Source organism: Kwoniella bestiolae, chromosome 5 (genome assembly GCF_000512585.2).
Source record: "Kwoniella bestiolae CBS 10118 chromosome 5, complete sequence".
Classification (NCBI taxonomy): domain Eukaryota; kingdom Fungi; phylum Basidiomycota; class Tremellomycetes; order Tremellales; family Cryptococcaceae; genus Kwoniella; species Kwoniella bestiolae.
The window spans coordinates 131,510-148,252 of record NC_089245.1 but is presented as its reverse complement, the minus strand read 5'-3'; the positions used below and the strand labels follow the sequence as shown (position 1 = coordinate 148,252).

At 47.0% G+C, this 16,743-nt stretch overlaps 6 protein-coding genes across 6 annotated transcripts; 1 reads left to right on the top strand and 5 right to left on the bottom strand.

Moving 5' to 3' along the window:
* Window positions 1-1,113: 1,113 nt before the first annotated feature.
* I302_106454 (uncharacterized protein) lies at window positions 1,114-1,770 on the bottom strand (the record flags this gene model as incomplete). The annotated part of the gene is made up of 1 exon (XM_019192901.1): window positions 1,114-1,770. One exon carries the CDS (start codon window positions 1,768-1,770, stop codon window positions 1,114-1,116), a length of 657 nt encoding a protein of 218 aa, XP_019045898.1.
* Window positions 1,771-2,853: 1,083 nt separating this feature from the next.
* I302_106453 (uncharacterized protein) lies at window positions 2,854-3,663 on the bottom strand (the record flags this gene model as incomplete). Its single annotated transcript, XM_019192902.1, has 1 exon — window positions 2,854-3,663. The coding sequence occupies one exon, from the start codon at window positions 3,661-3,663 to the stop codon at window positions 2,854-2,856; it is 810 nt and encodes a 269-aa protein (XP_019045899.1).
* Window positions 3,664-4,268: 605 nt separating this feature from the next.
* On the bottom strand, window positions 4,269-6,141 carry I302_106452 (uncharacterized protein; the record flags this gene model as incomplete). Its single annotated transcript, XM_019192903.1, has 6 exons — window positions 4,269-4,834; window positions 4,900-5,149; window positions 5,257-5,330; window positions 5,421-5,513; window positions 5,635-5,814; window positions 5,871-6,141. 6 exons carry the CDS (start codon window positions 6,139-6,141, stop codon window positions 4,269-4,271), a joined length of 1,434 nt encoding a protein of 477 aa, XP_019045900.1.
* A 1,066-nt stretch (window positions 6,142-7,207) lies between these two features.
* On the bottom strand, window positions 7,208-8,898 carry I302_106451 (uncharacterized protein; the record flags this gene model as incomplete). The annotated part of the gene is made up of 3 exons (XM_019192904.1): window positions 7,208-7,732; window positions 8,058-8,557; window positions 8,622-8,898. The coding sequence occupies 3 exons, from the start codon at window positions 8,896-8,898 to the stop codon at window positions 7,208-7,210; spliced, it is 1,302 nt and encodes a 433-aa protein (XP_019045901.1).
* A 381-nt stretch (window positions 8,899-9,279) lies between these two features.
* On the top strand, window positions 9,280-11,826 carry I302_106450 (uncharacterized protein; the record flags this gene model as incomplete). Its single annotated transcript, XM_019192905.1, has 4 exons — window positions 9,280-9,729; window positions 9,792-9,893; window positions 9,997-10,008; window positions 10,378-11,826. The coding sequence occupies 4 exons, from the start codon at window positions 9,280-9,282 to the stop codon at window positions 11,824-11,826; spliced, it is 2,013 nt and encodes a 670-aa protein (XP_019045902.1).
* Window positions 11,827-12,564: 738 nt separating this feature from the next.
* On the bottom strand, window positions 12,565-15,084 carry I302_106449 (uncharacterized protein; the record flags this gene model as incomplete). The annotated part of the gene is made up of 12 exons (XM_019192906.1): window positions 12,565-12,722; window positions 12,858-13,199; window positions 13,272-13,371; window positions 13,450-13,498; window positions 13,579-13,755; window positions 13,815-13,861; window positions 13,929-14,008; window positions 14,084-14,247; window positions 14,303-14,460; window positions 14,539-14,651; window positions 14,724-14,831; window positions 14,910-15,084. The coding sequence occupies 12 exons, from the start codon at window positions 15,082-15,084 to the stop codon at window positions 12,565-12,567; spliced, it is 1,671 nt and encodes a 556-aa protein (XP_019045903.1).
* Between the last annotated feature and the right edge of the window lie 1,659 nt (window positions 15,085-16,743).

The following is a 16,743-nucleotide window of genomic DNA, read 5'->3' as shown; positions in this document are numbered from 1 at the left end:
TGAGAAGGATTCATGACGAACTGTGTGATTCTGTGAAACCCGGTTGACTCGCCTTCCTTTGCAAAGACAGAGTCTTTGAGACCGAGATTGTCAGAGTGTCCGAAGGTGGCACCGGATCTCCTTTGACAAGTTGACCTCTCACTCTGTCCTTAGTTGAACTTCGTTTCGCAAGTCTCCATAACCAAGAACAGGTCGGTGAGAATGTTACTTCGTTGCTGAGGCTCATTGGTCGCACATTGGGCTTTTGACTGCTCAGCTCCGAAAAGTGTGTACATCCCGGACAGAGTTGGTTCAGTCGTAAAAGACGCAATCTAGGAGGCAGAGGGATAGTATGATACATCATCGCCCACCTATACTTCCTGGTACCCTCCCTTCTGTTTGTCTATCATCTACCTTAAGAACTAGATTTCTGACGTCAATCCTCGCGCAGAATGATGCAGTTTCGTCTCCGTTTTGTGACAATATCGTTCAACGCTCTTCTAACCAGCAGTTGACGAGTCAGTACCATTGGTGGCGGTTGTATGGGGCGAGGTGTTACTGGTATGGATATAACAAGCGGAGGACCATCATATTGAGGAATAGCATACTTTTATCACTTGGATGCGCATCTGAGAGTCTTTGGACACGATAGCAGTAATCAAAATCATCGGAAGTTCTATTTTACTTCGAACGTCACCTCGGGTGGTTTTGATTTTTTATGGTTCTGCCAATCTTGGCGGTGCGCTTGCGAGATCAGCTTATCAAGAATTGGAATCTTCTGCTTCATGGCACTACGACACGCTTTGTTCTGAGCCTATGAATATCATCTATCAGCCTCAATCATTCGTCCAACCCGGACTCACGCAACGGCTGTTCAATGATGGTATACCCGTCAAGTCCGACCATTTATTGTCTCTCGGTTTGCAAAGCCCAATGATCTGACGGTGCGCTCCCGGACACAGATCAAGAAAACTGAAATTGACCATCTTCCCGATCCTTCGATCATACCACGTTGGTATATCTCGATCACCTAAAAGTACAGTAAATTATGTATCTGCTTGATCAGTAATCAATCAAAAAGCCCTTTCGAGCGACGATCAATCGTTGCATCGTATCGCCCGATTAAGAGGGTTATCAGGGGCGATGACCTGAGAGCATGTTATCATACGTACCTGCCCAATCCTTGATTGTCTGAGGGAGGGATCCAGCTTCAAAGCGACTAAGATCCATTTGCAGGAGTTCTATTTCGCGCAATTCGGATTCGCTCCAGGTATCGTTCGTCGCACCTGGGCAGTGAACAAAGCAAAGTGAGTCGAACCATTGCATGGATCTGAGACTACGGGACTTGTCCACGCATCGAATCTTACCCTTAGTCGACTTTGTACCGTCATCCGCTCCTCCGCCGCTTACTTCTTCGGATTCCTCTTCGGGACAAGCTGGGGTGGTATCAGTGTCCAATGTCCGTGGGGCATGTACCATACTTCCTGCCCCGCGACAATCGTATATGGCGTCCAAGCCGATCGTGGGCGCGTATCCCGTCAGCCTTCGAGTAGGATCGATATCATTCACCTCATGCCCATTATCATTCCCGTGGGACTCATCCAGAAACGAAGGTGCCCTGCCATGTCCGAAAGCAGCCGTGTCCCAAGCGGAGAAGTTCGTAGTAGGAAATCCTGTCATTTGATCCCACTGCATTCGTCCGAGTTCCTGCTGCTCAGCACTCCACCAATGGTCTTCGTCTTTCATTTCGTACCCTGTTTCCGCATCAGGGGATGTGAGATAGCTGTCCATCATGAGGCACGGGGGGACGTGAATACCCAAGAGTTTATGACCAACAGAGCGTAACAATGAACGTGGGTTCTGTATCACTGATTGTACGCTATGTATGCATCCACGAGTCTTTCCGGCTCCATGATCTCGAGTCCACCGGGAAGAACCAGTGAAATCGGAGCGACAAAATTTCAAAAATGATAATCCGACTTTTCAAAGAGGCAGGGTATGAAGGGAACGTCAGTGAAAGGGTGTGCGCTCGATAATATGGGGGCCTAGCGAGCCTAAAGTCAAGACTGAGAAACCAGTTCTCAGTGATCTGAACAGCAAGTAACATGCGTCAACGGCACGCAGCGATGCAATACTGTTCATGTGGTTATACTCTCCATTCGCGCTCATTAGCCAGATAACTACATACATGGTCAAGAATAGAACATCATCGATCTGGTAGCCCATTCCTCTATCTTAAGTTTCACAGTTACTGTACCCATATTCGGACTGTTCGAGCCACACCAATACGTATGAATACCTTACAAACCGGTCCGAACATGTGCGTTCCATTTGCCCAACCACATATCTATGACAAGTCTCAATTCCCTTCAATACGATGCACACTCTAACCTCATCACGTCCTCTTGAGAACATTCCAGTCCCGCTTCGTTCTATAGCTCAAGATCCCCCCTTACTGATCACCGATCGTCAAAGACTAACCGTAACTTGCAGTGATGATAGTGCCAACAAGAACGACGCAGCACAACCCACCAATTCATCTTGATTGTCATCCATCTAAACCATATTGGCACAAAATAGGCTTCAAAGATGATCTTTTCTCTTTCCTACTCTTTACCCTTTGTCGGTACCGCTTAGATTTCTGACTAGAAGCCGTGAGAAGACCAGGGGTCATACAAGGCATTTCACTTTTGATAGCTGCTTTGCAAGTAGCTGACTCGGCCTGTCAGAAAACAATGACCAATCAATACTATATCATGTGAGCAATACCGCTACTGAGCCTGAATGACGCCGCAGATAGACGTACACATTTATTGGATAACCAAAATACGCCTGTCTCATTGGCCCAGATGTTGTTCCGCGGTTCCTCAAACCCTACCAGTTCCTCGTTGGCGGATCGTACACAGCTCGGACAGATATTGTAATAGTCATAATGGACCAACGAGCGGGTGGACTCGTCCCATCGCAAAGGGATTTTACGACCCTCTGTTCAGTGGTTGACGTGAGCGACCGAGTGATCAGTAGTGGTTTCAGTACAGCAGCATCGACAGTTGCGTATACTGTACGATAGGTCGAAAACTCACTAGCATACTGCATGAGTTCATCCGGTACTTTCCCAGGCTTATATCTGGTCCATGGGGTGCGGAGTACCCTAAGCATCTCCTGTTTATTGGTGGTGGCGCTGGCTACGATCTGATCCTCGTCATTCTTTGTTTCTGTACCAGACCGTTCGTTCGTTTGGGTGGTAGACAGAGAACCAGGAGCTTGATGAGATTCGGTAGGAATGCTTCCAGCATGGGACGAATGCGATTTATCGCCCAGAGCTTGAGCTTGGAACTGGGCAGTATCTAGACTGTTCTCTGGTCCAGTCGAGCCATACACTCGCTGACGCTTCCCACCTCGATCCATAGTCGACCAATCATCCTGCCAATTCGGATCATCATATGATCTCTTCGTTCCTTGACTGGCGTTGTCTACTGAGCCGATTTCCCCCGAATACTCAGCTGAATCTCCATATGTGTCCAAACTAGGATCACCGGAATACGCAGAGTAAGCCGGAAATGGTGGGTCAAAGGGCGTGCAGTCCCAGCCCATGTCTATGCCTAGTTGTTGAAAGAACGATTTATTGTCGTCCTGAGGCGCAGAGATCTGGGACTCTGAAATAGGGATCTGGAAGTAATTCATCGTCAAGTATTTTTCTAACGTGAGAACGGAAGTGAAGTGAGGAAGGTATTGATAGGAGATACTGTATTCAGATTTACAACAGATACGCAAACGCCCGGTCGAGTCATCAAAATGACATATTCAACTCCGTTCGCTCGACTTCATGACATAGTTATGGTGACTTACGAGTCTCCCAGTTTGAAACAAGCCTGCATCGTCATACAAAGGAGGTGGTGTATATACATAGCTGAAACAATCAAAGCTGAAGCGATTCCGATAAGACATGCCCCTCTCGAAAATGTATAGATCAGAGGGGAGCAGTGAAAACAAAGTCAAGCATAGCCAATCGCTCTCGGGCAGTTCAGTACATGTATAATACATGAAGACATGATACTAACTCGTGAATCAAGTCAGAGATACCATCGAATACATTTCCTACCTTTCCGTTCTAGATTTCTACATATCTGTTCTTACATTTACTACCAATCCGGCATTGATTTACACTCTCTCCGTAATCTCCATTGTTGTATTACATACCACCAACCTTACACCTCCCCTCCCCTCCACCTCATCCCTCTTCCTCACATCATCAACATCGATATGAATGTCCCTCTTCTAGCCCAATTCTACGTCCTCTTAAATACCTTCCAATCCCCCTGGATCCACCTCTTAGCCCCAACCAACAAGAATGTCGCCCCAATCGCCATCCCGCCGCAAAGGCCAATACTAATATAGTAAGCCTCCGCCCCCTGTCTCCCCAGACTCTTCTCACTATAATCCAACAAAGCAATGGCGATCGGTTGTCCAACCAATGCAGGAACAACAAGGATCAACCAATATATACTCAATGCCGAGGCTAGATCTCGTACCCCCACTACTCTTGCTACTAATGGGGCGGAGACGGACCAGATCGTCCCTCCTGTCATACCCTGCACTAATGCGTAGAAGATCAATACTCCGAATGATTTTGCAGGTAACCAGATGGCCAGGGTGGATAGACCACAGATGATATAGCATATGATGGTGAGGTTGATTCGACCGCCTGTATCGAGGAAGTATCCCCATAAGGGACGACCTATCATTTGACCTGCAGCGAGGATGGACTGGAGGGCTGCGCCCTGCGATTGGGGAAGGTGAAGGCCTGAGGTGGCGAATGATGCGAGGGAGTACAGGGCTATGAAGTAGGCCATCACTAAACCACGTAAGAAGAATCAGTATTTTTTTCTAAATTATGATATACAGATCGGATTCGCTCACTTGTGAACGCAGCCCACGACCAGACCCAGATGAATCCAGGATGAATAACCCATTTCAACTCCAGCGGCGCCTGCCTCGCTCCAACAGCTTTATGTCTCCCCTTAAGCAGAAGCACAGCAGGTACGAGGCATACCAATGAGATGAGCCCGTTGATGATCAACGCCCATTTCACGTCGATGTTGTCGATTGCGAGTCGGGTGGTATTGGATAGGATGAGGCCGCCGAGACCTGAGCCGGAGGTGGCGATACCCTATAGGCGTGCACAGGTGTCAGCGATGGGGCTTGGTCTGCCAAGGGGAATCGGAGATGAGACTGGAACATATGATCGGTAGGACAGGTGAGATGTAATACACTTACAGTAGCAAGAGCTAATCTCTTCTTAAACCAGTGAGCTAATAGCGGTTGACTGGGTACGAGTGTGAGACCGAGGCCTGCAACACGATAGGATAGGGACATCAGCATCTTCTATCTAGACCAAACGCAGAAGATAGGAAGTAGATGGTCGAGTCGAAACCACCCACCCATTCCAAACAATATACCCTGACAGAACAGAAATTCGCCAAAGTTCTTACAGATCCCTGCCATACACTGACCAAGGACGATACCAGCGACGCCTATCATATCACATCAACTCAGCATCTGCTATTAGACTAGAAATTTGACTTAGTCGTCGTATAACGGTAAAGGTTGTGATACGATATCAAGTCCACTGGAGCGCAATAGAAGAACACTTACCAAATAACATAGTAATCCTGAACCCCAACCACCTACTCAAGGCATTCGCCAAAGGCCCACAAAGCAGACACGTAGCAACGCTCAGTCCTCCGACCCATGCGTAATTTAATGTTGATCCACCATCGAAATAGTTGTTTGAGAGGTAGTATGACGAGTAGACTCCGTATGTCGTGTTGATACCTACGCCTCATGTCATTTAGTATCTCATAAGTTAATATTGGAGAGAGATGACTTACCCCAAGTCGTAGCATTGATAGCTATCAGACAACCCACTATAACCCAGCCATACCCTCCTTCAGGTATATCATCCTCGCCATCTATCGGTATCTGCGCCTGAGTTTGAGGTTGAGGCTGCGGCTGAATATCACGTTCTTTCTCTGATGCAGAGGGTTGTTCGTTGACTTGAGTGCGGGATGATGAAGGGGTAGGATCGATAGCGGTTATAGGTGGGTAATTGGAGGTAGAAGCACGTTCGATATCGATATCTTGGGTTTTCTCAGTCGTCATGATGCTTGAACGTGACGAGAAAGTTAAGAGGGAAATAGAGGGTGATTAACAAGATAACGAGGGACTATCTCGATTTGATGGTCACTCGATCGGTAGAGTGGGATGATGTTACTACCCTCTAGTATGATAGCGGCCAATCCGAATAGAGATGTCTTGAGCTTGTGATGTCCGAGATCCTCTAGAGATACCTTCTCCTACTCGTTATATACAATTCCTCTTCACCTCCCAATATACAATCCGGAAGAACTGTTGATCCCCTCGATATGCTGATGAATAATGTTGAGCTCAATCTATACACATGTTTGCCTCCGACTATACCTGTTCCTTCATACTTGTCAAGACAGCCTTCGAGAGTGAGAGTAGAGATGATCGCGAAGTGGAGGTGAATCGATGAGTTGGAATGAAGGATGAAATAATCATCTCGAGTATGATTATAAATAGCCCACTCCTATTCATTTAAGTGAAAGTGGAGGGAACAGCTCTTCCGGCCGAGTCGGATCTTATCCCTCTGCTCAAACAAGCATATTAACGTTCTCCCTCCCTTTTTCCTCCTCAAGAATGCTGCATCTCTTACTCTACTTCACTTCACCAAGTGCATCGTTTGCTATCACTGCTTACATCATACAGAACGGATCTCTGCAGGATCTCCATACTCGGATATATATCATATACGGTCATTCGGCAACCATTAGAACATTGCTCGGAGGTAGATTCAAGTAGAGAGAGAAACATCAAGCAGAGAATATCAAAACGGGTATCAAAGAGGAAAGGAAAGAGTACAAAAGATTTCTTGATCTAGATGGGTGTTTAGATATGGGTATGGAATGGTACAAGAAGGTATAATGGTATACGAGATAAAGCAGAAACGGAAAGCACATGAAGAAGAGAGGAAATGTTAAGTACAGACTATGATCCTTACACAATCAATGCCCATGTATCATCGTCACAATCACGTGTTTTGTTTATGCTCTTCTTCCTTTCTTCCTCTCGTCTCGTCAGTGATGACAATCAAATCTTGTTTGAGATTTTCTGGATCATCCAAAGATGTGTCGACCTTACACCACTCCTACAATTGCCCACTCACCCCACTCACACTCCCATTACTATCCCAACTGACAATCCTAGGTTGGAACCCCCCCTCTCTCGGGATACTCCACGTATTATGCGCACTCGCACTCGCAGATATATGAGGAAGTAGAGGAATACTCGTAGTAGTAGACCAAATAGAGGGATCGTAAGAGTTCACCCATCTAGCTTCGACCTCACTTGCAGATCCTGTTGAAGATTGTCTTGAAGAGGTGGACGCAGCATATCGCTTGTTGGGTACGAATACCTCTGCGTTGGGGTTGAGCCTCTTTCGGTTTTGAGCTGGTTGGAGGGTGAAGGAGGTATCGGATAATGATGAGGACGAGGCGGAGGAGCCAGAGAGTGATCGGGGGGTGGGGTTGAGGATGTTGGATGCTTGGGAGAGGGATGAGAGGGAGGTGGAGGATCGGTGGTGCGAGATGGTAGAGGCTGAGTCGGTTGATGATGAGGTAAAAGTGGTGGTGCTGCCGGTGGTGCTGGTCAGTAACGATGTGAGGGCGGTGACCTTTAAAAGGGGGTTAGCGATGATACATGAACAGGGGATGAAGGGAATAACTGGGTGTATGTGATCAGGTGGTAAAGGGACAATGGCAATGCGATAGTATGATTGGGTGGTGAAGGCAAGTTCAAAAAGTAGGGATTGAATAGGTGGTGAAGGCAAGTCCGAAGATTTGAATGGGAGGTGAAGGGAAAAAGCAGTGACGATGAGAGAACACCTCATCATCAGAACAAGAACGATGGTGAAGAATGATATGGTAGCGACGGCGTGAATGAATAAAGTGATGACCATCAAGGAATCCAATGCAACCCTCGGAGCTCGAGACACTCACCTCCCTAATCCAATCACCAACCCTCTTCTCCTCCCGTCTCCCAAGATAATCTTTCATCCTCTGCACACTCTTCAGTACCTCCTCCCTAGTCTCCTTACCATTTTCCACCCGTTCAACCAACCTCTTCATCTTATCTCTATCACCCCCGCAAAAACGATTCATAAGATCCGTCCATCCAGCTCGTCTCCTAAAGTTCGTGAGATCACTGTCCACTTTATTTCGCGTGATACCAGCTTTAGTAGCGAGAGTTTCTTTCTGAGAGAGGGTGGGGTATGGTCGGGAGAGGTGGTTGAGGAACCATAGTCGAACGACGGAGTGGTCAGGCTCTTTCTCTTTGGAATCTTTCTCTTTCTTGGGAGGGGTGGAAGCTTCGGAGGGGGTCGGTGAAGGGGCAAGGGGGATGGGTGTGCGGGGGGATGAGAGGGAGGGTGCTCGGGGGCGTTTGGAGGTGCGGAGAGGGGTTGAGGGGGTTGATGGTGAATCGAGTGTACGTTTCTTAGCTGGGAAAAAGAAAAGGGAAAAGTGAGCACACAAATCTAAAACTTTAGAGGCCTTTAGACTCACCGCCCTCAATGAAAAGCCGCTCTACATGCTGTGAGAGCTCGTTGAGAGATTTATCGAACGAATCCTGTAGATTGAGCATTCCGGCTGATAGCTGTTTGACATTGTTCGCTACCGTCCATGCTACGGTAGATGCCTGAGGGTCGACATGTACTGAGGTATCACGCCGCATGCCATTCAGCATTGACAGCCAGGTATCAAGCTGCGGGAGGTCGTCATCTCTAAGTCCAAGCAGGATTGTCCGTTGAAGGTCGACCATGGAGTTTATACGGGTAGACATTGTTAACTATTCAATATTTTTATCTGATGCAATGGCAATATGGGACAAGCTATTTGAGCTGAAGTGTAATATATATGCCTGCCTTCTGCACTACTGACGAATAAAGACAATAAGTTATATCTTGTTGTTGTGTGAAACTGTACCCGGTTGTATTGTGGTTCTGATGGTGCATATCCCATTGTACCCTGATGCACTGACACACACACCACAACCCGACCGAGAAATACCCTTATTGTTCTCCTTCACAGTACGTTTCTACTCACGTACGTGACGAGTATATATGTATACGTATACGTATCTTACATATATACACCCGCCGATACACCTCTGTACTCGTCGATTTTGATACTTTCACCAAGACTTTGGTTCACACTGACCAAGATGACCTCACAAACTGCACTATCAGATCTCATAGCCACCGCTGACCGAATTCGACAGATATGTGGTCAATCACTTCGCTATACCCCGTTATCGACGAGTCACGTAAAGCCAATTCTTCGAATACCTTCTCGAGAATGGATGTTCAGCGGGATCATCACAGGTATCTTGGAAGAGGGGTACAATGAAAGGATATGGTTACAGGTTACCGAGCACCTGGACAAGGAGTGCCAGAATAGGTATGCCAGATTTAAGTCGACCATCAAGGAGCTACTTTCGACGGAGTCTGAGGGCGGAATGAGGGATCAAGATGTGGAGCTTCGATTGTGTCGAATCTTTGAGACGCTTTTTGAGAAGTATTGCGTGCAGGTCAAACATGCTGTCCACGACACTGTCAACGATTATCAATTGCGACAAAATCAACACCACAAAAAATTGTCAACTTTCTCTCTTGTGAGTCGTCGCCCTGTGCATAGACAATGCTACCTGTAGAAAGCTTGAACGAATTTCCCTAGGAAACGACTACTATTCTGGAAGCCGCTTACTCGCGTACCAAGATCCTCTCAACCGCCGAGACAGCGATAATAGCAGAAGCAGCAAGAATCACACCTCATCAAGTGAGTACATCGTTTCATATCCATTCTATCACGTCTCCTCTGTCCTTCTCTCTATCTCTATCTCGCTGCATACAAGCTGACCGTGTTTTTGTTTACTGTGTAGGTACGAACCTGGGTAAGTCCTTCATCTCCTCTCTCTTTCCACCCATTCCCGTGAAAAGGGGGTGGTGTATCCAAGCGTTTCTTCTCATTCAAATTTTCTTATTGTTTCACTGTACCCTCCTCGTCTCACGCATCATGACTGTACCCCCGCTTTGACCTCCTTCATTTCCTTTGCTCCACTTTGATCCGGGATATCCACACAACTATAGGGTACATTTGCTGATTATTTGTTGTTATTGTTCTTGAAACGCTCATTTGCCACCTCGTACCTTATTATCGAACCATACCACGTGGATACACCCATACGCCATTTCGACTTTACCTCCTTCACCTACACCCATTCATACCTCCCACTTCACACCCTCGTCATACTCAATAACAGTTCCAGAACAAACGAAACAGAGGGTCAAAAAGAACTCCCTCATCCTCATCCTCAAGCAATCGACCAATCCAATCCTTACCAAAGAGAGCACAACAAATCAAACTTGAAACTTCCCCTTTAACCTCCACCCCCTCACCCTTACCCAACAAACGACAAGTCAGAGGTTTGCCTCGTCGAGCTCAAGCTCAATCATCTCATAATGCGCCCAACTCCTCTATACTCGACTCTTCTCTCGGTAATTTGCCATTCAACCAAGATGAATCAACCGGGAATGCTCTTCCAGAGATGGGTAATGGAGAAAGGATGAACAGATCACCATCGTTAACTTCGACAGTATCAGGTACAAGTGAAATTCCAAATGGAGGGTTCATATCTCCTTTCGATGCTCAGAATATCCCTCAGATCGCTATAGAATGGGGTACGGGTATGCTCAACATCCCAGTAGACGCGTTGGAAGGTGGTAATTTACCTATATTCAACTTTACTCCTCCCTCCCCACTCAACTTGAACTTCAACCCGGTATTCAACCCCAACCCTACTCCCGATAATGGGAATATCCTCGGAGGACAGGTATACGATACACCCACTTCCACCTCCTCATTCAACTTCCCTCAACAGCCCAATCTCGACCTCGCAGCAGGATTAGTATCAATCGAATCACTCCTCTCATCCGCTCTATCAGACCCATCATCATACGAGCAATTCTCCACTCTCGCTGCTTCACCTCAAATCTCCCTTGACAGCCTATCTCCTCGATCAGATACGTTGGAATCTATACCCTCTATCGCATCTATCTCAGGATCAAATGTGGGTAGTCCATCATGGTTGGCGGGCAATGAGGAGGGGTTGGATGGAGGGTTTTTCGAAGCGTTGGAAGGGTTATTGGCTTCTCAGAATAATGCCGAGGGACTGGGAAGTCCATTCGATGGAAGTATGTTCAGCGGAGAGAGGAAGGTCTCAAGCTCGAGTCATGGGAGTGGGATCATCTCAGCTGAAGAAGGGATTGATCTCTCTTATATCGCTGGTATACCCCTACCTCCCTCACCGACTACCGAATCATTCAATCTATCCGAATTCGATAATATTGCTGGTCTTTCATACTCCCAATCGACCTACCACAATACCACCACCAACAACGATATCCCCACTGCAGATGATACCTCATGTCTCGATGACCAGTACCTCACCCAACCCCAATCAGGAATGTGCACACCTTCATCCACCACATCCGTCTATCCGCTCATCACACCCACTACCACCACCGCCTCAAAGTCAGGGTCAGGATCGAATGACACTCCTTTAGTGGAACTGGATCAGAGTCAGTGGAACTGGATGAACGGGGTATTACCTTTCGATATGGTTGGGATGGAAGTGGAGATGATGGAGTTTGGGAGTGAGAAGGTGAATGAGGAGAACTGGATGGGAGGAGTGGAGATGATGGCTGTGTAATCTCACATGAAGAAAAGAAGGATGGTTCGAGAGATACGAGGAAAGTTGAAGGGAGGAAGAAAACATGATCATAAATCACTCTTGCCATGTAAATACAGATGACTATATATATGTCTAATATCAGTATTGTAATTGTATCGTATACCCCATACCCCTTGTAATTGTCTGGCGGTGCTGGACACCTGATCTTGAAAGTGAAGTATATCGATAACATCTATGCATCGAATAACGACTCGACCCTCTGACACCATCACCTCTCGGTTGTGGTACATTCCAGTTGACGATCTACCCATCGCTCACTTTGTTCAATGCCATATCTGTACTCGGGCCGAGCTTTGAAGAGGAGCGATGAAACCTGTATCAGCTCCAACTGAGTAAATGCACTCTGAATTGACTGATCCATGCATCCATGGACCTCGTCCGATCTGCTCAGTTGATCTGGAAGAATGGAAGAACTGTGACGTTCGGTGAGTCATCCATCAAACAACTATGACGACCGGACAATACCTCCGATACCATGGTCATGTCAAACCCTCGATTCAAGACAGAATACGCATAACGTGTATCGACTGCATAAAGATCATATAATAGATACCCATAAACATGTCCATCCTCTCGTATACACACACGTCCATATCATCCAACTACTGTCCATCTACTTGTACGACTATCCGTATCTTCGCAGAAACAACTCCCGCCACTGAAGATGCAGACGAAAACGACGATGCAGGAACGCAACTACCAATTCTTAAGTTGCCAGACGATCTTCTCCTTCCAAGTCAAAGATTGGTAGTGCAGATCCTCATCCGTCTCAGAATCGTCGATATCATAGAACTCCCTTGAACCTGAGGTGAGGTCCATTTCGTGCATCTTGACTGCCTTGGTTCGGTAGAAGACTAGGATTGGGGGTAATAACGAGATCAGCACAAGTATTCCCTTGACAATATATCGGCGTAACGAGTGGCAGAAATCCTAGACCGGACAGAGGGGTAGAGGACATGTGATTATAGGAAAGCCAAAGTGAAACTCACGCTTGTACCCAACATACGAGATGACATAAACGGGAATACCGATATAGTTGGTAATGAAAGTCTTGTAGTCGAAGGGCATAAACGCATCGAAACCCTTGAAGAGACAGACCAAGCAAATCATGAAAAGCGAGAAATAGGTCAAGTAAGGTTGGAAAGGAGCCTTGTAAGGTAATGTATCCCTTGAGATACCCTGGGCTTTCATTCCTCGCATGAATCCCACGTGAGACCCTAGGATAGATACCCAGGTGAGACCTCCGAGGATGGTAACGGTGTTGACGAAGTAGTTGAATATCTTCAGAGCGTCGGCGGAAGCGACGAGGTAGGCGAGACCCATGAACATTCCTATGTCACACGGATGACACGAACGTCAGCCCTTTGCCTTGCACTGAGATTGAGAAGGGGAGATGAACCCACCGGTGAACATGAAGGCTACCCAGGGGACTCCTCGCTTGGTACATTTGGTGAAGATTCGGGGAGCGTGTCCGTCCTTGGCCATTCCGTAGAGGGTTCGGGTCTATGTTCAAGTCATCTGATAAGCTCCCAAACTCGATTCTCACCGATGCACGTTGCAAATAGCAAACTCATCACTCACAGCAACGTATTGATCAGAGTTGGCAGCAGAAATGGTGAAAATGAGAATACTGCAATGTATACATCATATCAGCATCTCCCTATACGTATCGAGGGAGAGGGAGAGACGACAGGTGAGTATAGCACTTACCAAGCGTTGATAATGGAGGGAAGCACTTTGATACCGGCAGCTTTAATCGCAACCACGAATGGCGAAGCGGAAGCACCACCTGAAGTGCCAGCTTTAGCAGCCTGGGCAAGCAAAGGTGAAGAACTGTCCACGATCATGCCGATAATCAAGATTCCGAAGATGTAGAAGAAGATAATACTGCATTCTCTCGAAGAATTAGCGCTCTGTGACGTATGGAAATGATCAAAATGACTCACCGGAAGAATGTTTTCTTGATGGCGGCGGGTACGGTCTTCCTGGGGTTCTGTGAATGCACGTCAGGGAAAACTGCCACACATACACACAAAATCTGAGACGCGGTTCAGACTCACCTTGGCCTCTCCCACAGTGATAGCTACAAGCTCTGAACCGGTGTATGCGAAGAGAGCAAGAACCATGGCGTTCCACCAACCTAGATACCGCCGAGTCTATGAGCTCTGACACTGGAAATGGAGGTAGGAGAGATTAGGAAGAACGGTAGACGTACCGAGGAATTTTCCAGTATCACCAGTAACCTTGTAAGGCTTGAAGGCTCGTCCGTGTTTCCAGTAGGCGAAACCCAATCTATCTTGACCTGGGACACCTCCCAGGTCAATGATCAGACCGAGGAGGATAAGACCGGTGAGAGTGATGATTTTGATGAATGAGAGCCTGTACGCGCCAGTCAATCTGGGTTTCCCAGCTCGTTGCAATCATGTCAACTCACCAGAACTCGACTTCTCCGAACCACTTGATACCCATCGTGTTGATAGCGATGACGAATACGATCAGGATGGATACCCAGGCAGCCTTGTTGATGGATTGATTCCAGTATCCAATGACCAACGAACCGGCGACGATTTGGTTAGGGGACAGAATGAGATACTACAATCATTGTGACCGCTATCAGTACTTGCACCTCAGGTTGGGTCGTTTATACAGCACGACGAATGCGACGCTCACTTTACATAGATAAATAATAGCAGTTGCGAAACCAAAAGCAGAGTCCACACATCTCGTACCGTGTCCTGCGAAACCTTTCTTGGTAGGATATTTGGTACTCATCTCACCGAGGGCTAGTTCCCACCAAGCAATCCAGATCAAATCAACACTTTGTCCAGATGGGTCGTATTTATGATCTGACTCACCCAGAAGGACACCAAAACAGACAACACCCATGATACAGTACGCGACAAATACTGAACCAGGACCGGATCTAGCTAAGGAAGTACCTGAACCAATGACCAGACCAGTACCTACGGATCATCCATACATGCACCAGTCAACGTCACGTACATCGCAGTTTTTTTTCTGAAATGCTCAAGCGTACTCACCAATGGCACCACCAATAGCAATCATACTGATCTGTCTACTCTTCAACGCTCTGTGGGTCTCCTCCTCCCTGGGTCGGATGTCCTCCCCAGCCGGACCAGAGTAGGTATCGGCTGGTAGGTCCTTCTTCTCGTTCAGCTCGAACGGCATTGGTTGATTCCATCTTTCGATAGACATGGTGTATAGTACTGCTGGCTGGCAGATGAATCAGAATATCAAAAAAAAGTAATGATAAAGTCAGAGAGAGGGGGGGGAGTCTGATGGGGATTGATGAATTATATATGTATATATTCTGTTTGATGGGAAAAAGCCTTTTTTTCACCTGCTGACCGAGATCCAACCCAATCAATCACACGAGCCAGATACAGTAATCATCACTTCTCCCTCTCCTCTGCAAGTACAGTAACCCTGTCGATCATCCCGTGGGACAAATGCAGCTCAGCAAATAACATCAAGCAGGCTTATCACTCCATCGAATAAGCGGTTCCTCAAACCCCAAATACCCTGTTGGAGTTAGGGTTGAAGATGTCTGGGTTTGATGGGTGGGTGCACCAAGAGGGATAAAGAAAAAGAAACGATCAACTGAATCTCTGATGGTTCGCCTAAAATAATCTTGTTCAACGAGAAACACGGCTAAAAAAGTCTTGGCATTGGGTTGTTTGGGTGGGACCGCATGGTGCATCTCTCGATCAAACAAGCTCCGACCGGTACCTTTTTTTCTTTTTGGGAGTCAGTTACGTTATCTCTCTCTCTCTTGAAGGCGACGGAGCCAATAAATCGTAAGTGATTGGAAATTCATTAGAAAGACAAATACGAATATCCTTACCCACAGGAACAGCCAAGCTTATAACAATTAGCTGCCGTCGTTATCTTTAACCGATTTTTGTCTACTACAAGATGAACCCCTCACTTAGTGGATCTCAAGCTCCACTCTAAAGCCTTATCTAGAGTTCGGTCCATCATTTCATTAAATTACACGTACAGTATCATCAATAATGATCTCGAGAATCGTCATAGATAATGGCGGGAGCTACAAACCAGAGTGCATCCAGCTGCTCTGCAGCCAGGACTCCGGAGAGCGACCCATTCATATGCCGTCATAGCATGTGTTCTGCTACGATGCGCCACCGGAATGTCAACGCTTTTCCTCCGACGTTCTTATCTCAACAACGCGAAGAGATAAGGTGGGAAAGACAGATACCACGTGACGTATCTTTGCTGAATCCTGAGGCGATGACGTCTTGCCATCAATCCGTGAGTATTGGCATTCATGAATGAAGGATCGATAAGACGTAGCGATGTTGATGTGAGAGAGCGTTGTACTCTGTCCCGATGGAGGTTTTGGGGCTAGATGTGATGAGTTGGTGCTGGTGAGCTTTGGAAACTGATCTATCACAATGGGGAGAAGAAACTGAAAACGATGAGCGGAGATTTCTAATATTCATGTCAAATCGTTCTTCGCCATCGAATCGCTCGACACCTGCAGGGCTCTGTACTTTGACACGGAAGAAGCAGGCGTGAGCCGTCATATAAACGTAACTGACTTATGACAGGCGATCATGTTCAGCAAATCACATCCATGGGCGCCCAAAATGGACGACAAGCGTTTCCAACAGAATCTGATGCATACAAGTGATGACGAAGGGAACCACCCGGAGATCCGCCCAATAGCCTCGCCATATACCATCCCATCTTAGCTCGGCTGTCAGTTCCTGCGCTTCTGCTTGTTCAATCATGGGACTGTATCGCTGCCCCTCCACATCATTCTTGCCCATCTGTGGAACCGCGGGTCAGAAGTGTTCAAAGTGCGAATGCAAACATCAAATCATGCATTCC